Source organism: Lolium perenne, chromosome 7 (assembly GCF_019359855.2).
Source record: "Lolium perenne isolate Kyuss_39 chromosome 7, Kyuss_2.0, whole genome shotgun sequence".
Classification (NCBI taxonomy): Eukaryota; Viridiplantae; Streptophyta; class Magnoliopsida; order Poales; family Poaceae; genus Lolium; species Lolium perenne.
The window spans coordinates 232,287,609-232,292,612 of NC_067250.2; the positions used below are offsets into that span (position 1 = coordinate 232,287,609).

The following is a 5,004-nucleotide window of genomic DNA, read 5'->3' on the forward strand; positions in this document are numbered from 1 at the left end:
ACTGTCGCCCCTCCCAAGAGTACCAAAGGTTCCTCCCCCCATCCTTACGATCTTACTATCGAGGAAAATGAGGCCGTTGTAAAGAAACAACTGCATGAACATTTTCATAAGGAAAAACCCAAGCCCCCAGCACCATACACCGACAAGCAAAAAGCATATGCTCTTGAAAATTTTCTGAACACACCATCGCAATATGACTTACATGAGAAGAAGGATGACTATACATGCACACTTGCGAAGGTAATTGAGCAGAGCAAAGAGAAGAATAGTGCTAGCACGAGCAAATCATCAACTAAAAGTGTAGCCGGGAAGAAATCAAGTACAAAAAGTGCACCCCTCAAGGCCAAACAAGCGACAACAAGCAGAAAAATAAAGGATGTTCCCCAGCTCGGAGAACAAGCCACTCAATCAATCCCACCCCACAAAGTGTTAGATGTTCCCTCGGTGTACCAGGGACATGGTGGTTTCGATATGGAAGCAGCTGCGGCGCTAGCGGCTCAAATGAATTATACTGTGGAAGAATTGCCGAGTTCCCAAGATGTTGCACTACCCATTGCTGATATAGCCCCTAAATTTGTATACATGGTCGACTTGGTCAGCAGAAAGTGGCTGGAAGAACTGTCAACATATATGCGGAATTTGCATCAGTGGTACCTTGATGCGTGCAAGGAGAACCAAAGATACATCGTGGCGAATATCTCGTATGAATATTACTTCCGAAGGGAGGATCTCCATATCGAGATTTCCAAACTCTGACAGTTATTCAATTTAGACGCCCTCGACAAATCTCTCATGAGTTGCTATTGCTTGTAAGTTGTTGATTACATATAAGTTCCTGTTTATTCAGTTGTTCATGTTCATTGCATATACTCATTATATCCTTATGTACTCTCTTATGTAGACTGAAAATCGATGAATGTAGAAGAAAGAAGATAACCAATATTGGGTTTATATACCCAGATAAAGTACATCATAACACGGTAAGGGATAAAGACGAAGAAACGGGGGGAAACCTACTAAGGTTTATAACGGAGCAAAATTTATGTGATTCAATATTGTTTCCTTACAGCTACAACTGAGGGTCTTACTCTGTTGTAGACATTCAATTTTTATCGATCGATGTTAAGTGTAATTCATGACGTATATATATAAAAATATGTGCAGTTTCCACAGGATTCTGCTAGACATTCAAGTTGATAAGGGAGTAGTTGAAGTAAGGGACCCATTGAGTAGAGGTCTGGAAGGGTTCCGCAACTTGCAGCAGTTGCTCCAGAGGTAATTTCAATCATTGTCGCGCTATATCTTTCGTGAGATATCAATTAATTATCCACTCATTCAATCATTTTTTTTGCCTGGCAGGGTTTGGAGAAGCTTCAAGAAGGTGGTTAAGGTAAGGGTAACTTCGCAGAGAATCTAACATTTACTCCTGTACCGTGTGCCCAGCCACAAGGGACAAATCTATATGGATACTACGTTTGCGAATCCATTCACATGTTAACCACTGAGAATGACGATAATAGATTCAACGTAAGCAATAACTTCACAACTTTAATTTATTATCGTCAATATTTCGTTATCAAGATTGATATAGTCATATTCATCTCATTTTCCTATATAGGTCGAGTTCATGCGGGAGAAGCTCCAACCACACCAACACCTACTAGCAATTGCGGAGAAAGTGGCAGGACTTCTGATGAGAGAAATAATAGATGAAAACATCTTGTTTAATCCAAATAGGCGCTTCTGATGATCCCCGTGTAATAGTTCGAATAGACGACGGGCTCTAGTCCCGGTAGTCGTGAGCTCCATGAATATGTAAGGGAAATCTACGAATAGACTTTTGCTACGAATATTTGTTTGCTCGATCTGTATATAATGCATGAACGTGTACAGATTGTAGTAGCGTACAAATATATGAATTTTTTATTTTGAAATGAAAAATGAAATAAAGGGGGGTGTTGGGGGTGGCTGCATCCCTTAAACCCTAAGGCCTTGTTTACTTCTCTCGTATTTTTCTTCCCAATGGGTATGGGGATGGGAGGGGATTTGGTGTTCACCCAATCCCCTCAAATACCCCTCCCCAAAAATACACTAGTATGATGGAGAGTTTTTGATTTAGGCAAAAAATGTGGGGATGGGAGGGGATGGGAGGGGATATCTCGGGATTATGTCGTTCAAAACCGGAGAAGTAAACGGACTAGTGGGGATTTTCCGGGATACGGAATAATCCCCTCCCATCCCCATAAATAACCTAGAAGTAAACAAGGCCTAAAGGAGCAGCGCCCTGCGCGCGCCACATAGAGGGTCTTTTGTCCCGGCATGTGTTACCAGCCGCGATAAAAGGGGGTGTCCCCTGCGCGCCCCGCGGCTGCCACGTGGTGGACCTTATGTCTCGGCTGGTAAGCGGGCTGGGACAAAATGTTGGGCCTTTTGTCGCGCTCCTGTTGTCCCGGCTGGCCGGTCGAGATAAAAGGCTCTTACGGCCCGCGACAATAGGCCCATTCTCCACTAGTGTGTTGATACGTCATACTTTCTATGACTTGCAGAGGGTTAGACCAAAAGTGGTTTGGAAGTTTGACCATCAACTGCATGCTTTTAAGCTTAACCGCTCGTCACATGTTTGTAAGCACAACACATAACTAAACCCACTTTCTTGAATCTGGAGAAATTCAAAGAAACGAGAGCAAGCATGTGGATATCTTCAGTACATAACTCGAGATGTTCTGTGTCTTAATTTAACTGAATTTGTATCATTTGGAAGGAAGACATAAGCGTATAGCACATTTTCATGTCTTATTTAGAATACAGGAATTAGTAAGCTGTCCTAGTGCATTAGTACACCTTACGTGTCTAATGACTAATGACTATTGCATCCAATATGCCTCCTGTTTCTATAGTTGTTGCCTGAAAGAAGGTAAATGTTGAATCTCATCAATACGGTGTACCATCGGAAAACAAGCAGTAAAGAACCCGCCAGAGCTCATCATCATGCCTTCGTCAATGACATGATAAACGCGACTGTTTGGTGTCTGACAAACTCGTCCTGCAAGCTTCCCTCCTGGCTCCAGCGCTGCTCCGCGGTCCTCACAAACTCATCCATCACGTCTCCAAAGTGTTGCACAATTATCGGCTCAAATACGGCCCTGATCTGGTTTAGTGCCCAGCTTGCGTTGATGGTCGATTTGTCTACAAATATTTTTAAGTCATGCACCATCAAATCCTTGGTGCAAAAGGACCCCTCTTCTTGGATGATATCCCTCAGCTCTTGGTCGGAAGGTGCATACATCGGCACATAAAAAGATTCAAACTTTGCCTTGTCGATCACACCCTATCAATACAACACAAAGGTAAATTTCCAAAAACAAGATAGGAGTCTAAATAGTTGTTACCAAACGATAGAATGATATGATAGAAAATAATAATAAAGAGATGTACCTCTGAGGCCATGGCACGTAGAATCTTAGCAATGATTTCCCAAAGATCAGAGAATTCAGAGGTGGAGTCATTAGGACGCCTGCCTATAAGGGAAAGAACCATATGGCCACCTTCGACCAATTCCGTGGCTCTAAGCTTTAGGAAATTTTTGAAGTCTTTCCTGAACTGCTGGGCATAAGCTTCAATGACTATAGGGAGCCTTTCACGCCTAACATTCTCATCGATGTCGTATGCCGGAATCTGGTTCTTCCAAAGAACTTCAGGCACCTGTAAAATATGTTTTTCTTACATAATGGACAACTAATGCAAAAAAATAAATCCATGGAGTGTACCAAACGCATACCTCTGAGAGCCAATGCAGGCTGTTGGACGAACAGAAAAGATGCATTGAGCCAGTAGTGAAAAGCCTCTCGTAGAACGACCCCGGTATGACGCCGGTCGTAACAGTAGAACTGCTTCGTTGGCGGAGCGTGTGCAAGCTCTTCACCACGATGTTGAAGTCATTGCCAGGTAGGTCGTTTAGGAACAAGCACACTTCTGGCGGTGGCTGCTGGAGCTTATCGCAGTGTCTGTTGATGGCCTCAGCGGCAACCGATACCAGTTCTAGCGCGTTTGGGCCAGAGGAGCAGCCCAAGTCCGCGATCAGCATCTGTGCTGGGAGCAAGCTGGTGGTGCTGCTGCACAACTCGTTGATGGCCGCTTCTATCGGGGGCTTCATCTTGTTCTGCGCACCGCCCTGCAGTCGAGTTCTAATTCTTCAGAAAATCTGGTTTAATCAGTTTGCTAAATGTCCTTTTTTGCATTGCTTCTTAAATTACAAAGAATTTCCTTTCAACCTCAGTGGTATAATAAGCTATATTGTGAAGTTGGTCGTGATGAAACAATTTAATTTGAGAAGCCAATAGTCATATGTTACAGGCTACGGAATGATGGGTTAATCAAGATAGGAAAAGATACCTGAATTTGGGAGTTGCAGGCATAGCTTGTTTTCCCCTGTCCGTTATTCATATACACTATCTGCTTGGAGGCCATGGCTGTGCTTGGAGCCATGCTAAACTTGAGACGTGGTACTGTTCTAAGATCAGCTGGATTGCTTTGCTTCTTTGGGCTTATTATGGCTGCTTTTTATAGGGGTGGGTGGGTGGGGCAATAGTAAGGCCAGCGTGGTTTATTATTTTCATTCATAAGAGAGCAGGTAGTAAGGCTAAACGACTGGTCAAACCCAATGGCGACCGGCAAAGTATGGATACCAATCTCTCACGGTCTCTTGCACATGTAATACAGCGACTAGTTCTTAATTTGTTGGGGCTGCTCTCCCCCTTTCTTCTACCTACTCTCGGAGAGAAACAATAATCGAGACAATTTTTGTTTTTCGGCTGGCCGCAACGTCCGGCTCCACGAATCTAATGTCAAGATTATGGCTAACATTCTTCTTTATGTGCTACAGTTTCAAAGGAGTATCCAAGCCAGATATAGTACCTACTCCGCAACTTCCTCCGCATGCATGAGTGAGCATCAGCCAGGAAGAATGGGTACCGCATGCCATGGCTGACTTTTAATCCGAGACGG

At 43.6% G+C, this 5,004-nt stretch overlaps 1 protein-coding gene across 1 annotated transcript; it reads right to left on the minus strand.

The window, feature by feature from the left end:
* Nucleotides 1–2,709: 2,709 nt before the first annotated feature.
* LOC127313934 (inactive anthranilate O-methyltransferase 1-like) lies at nucleotides 2,710–4,550 on the minus strand. Its single transcript, XM_051344419.2, has 4 exons — nucleotides 4,393–4,550; nucleotides 3,779–4,171; nucleotides 3,436–3,702; nucleotides 2,710–3,328 (listed from the first exon to the last, which is right to left on the minus strand). Exons 1-4 carry the CDS (start codon nucleotides 4,483–4,485, stop codon nucleotides 2,987–2,989), a joined length of 1,095 nt encoding a protein of 364 aa, XP_051200379.1. The 5' UTR covers nucleotides 4,486–4,550; the 3' UTR covers nucleotides 2,710–2,986.
* Nucleotides 4,551–5,004: the final 454 nt, after the last annotated feature.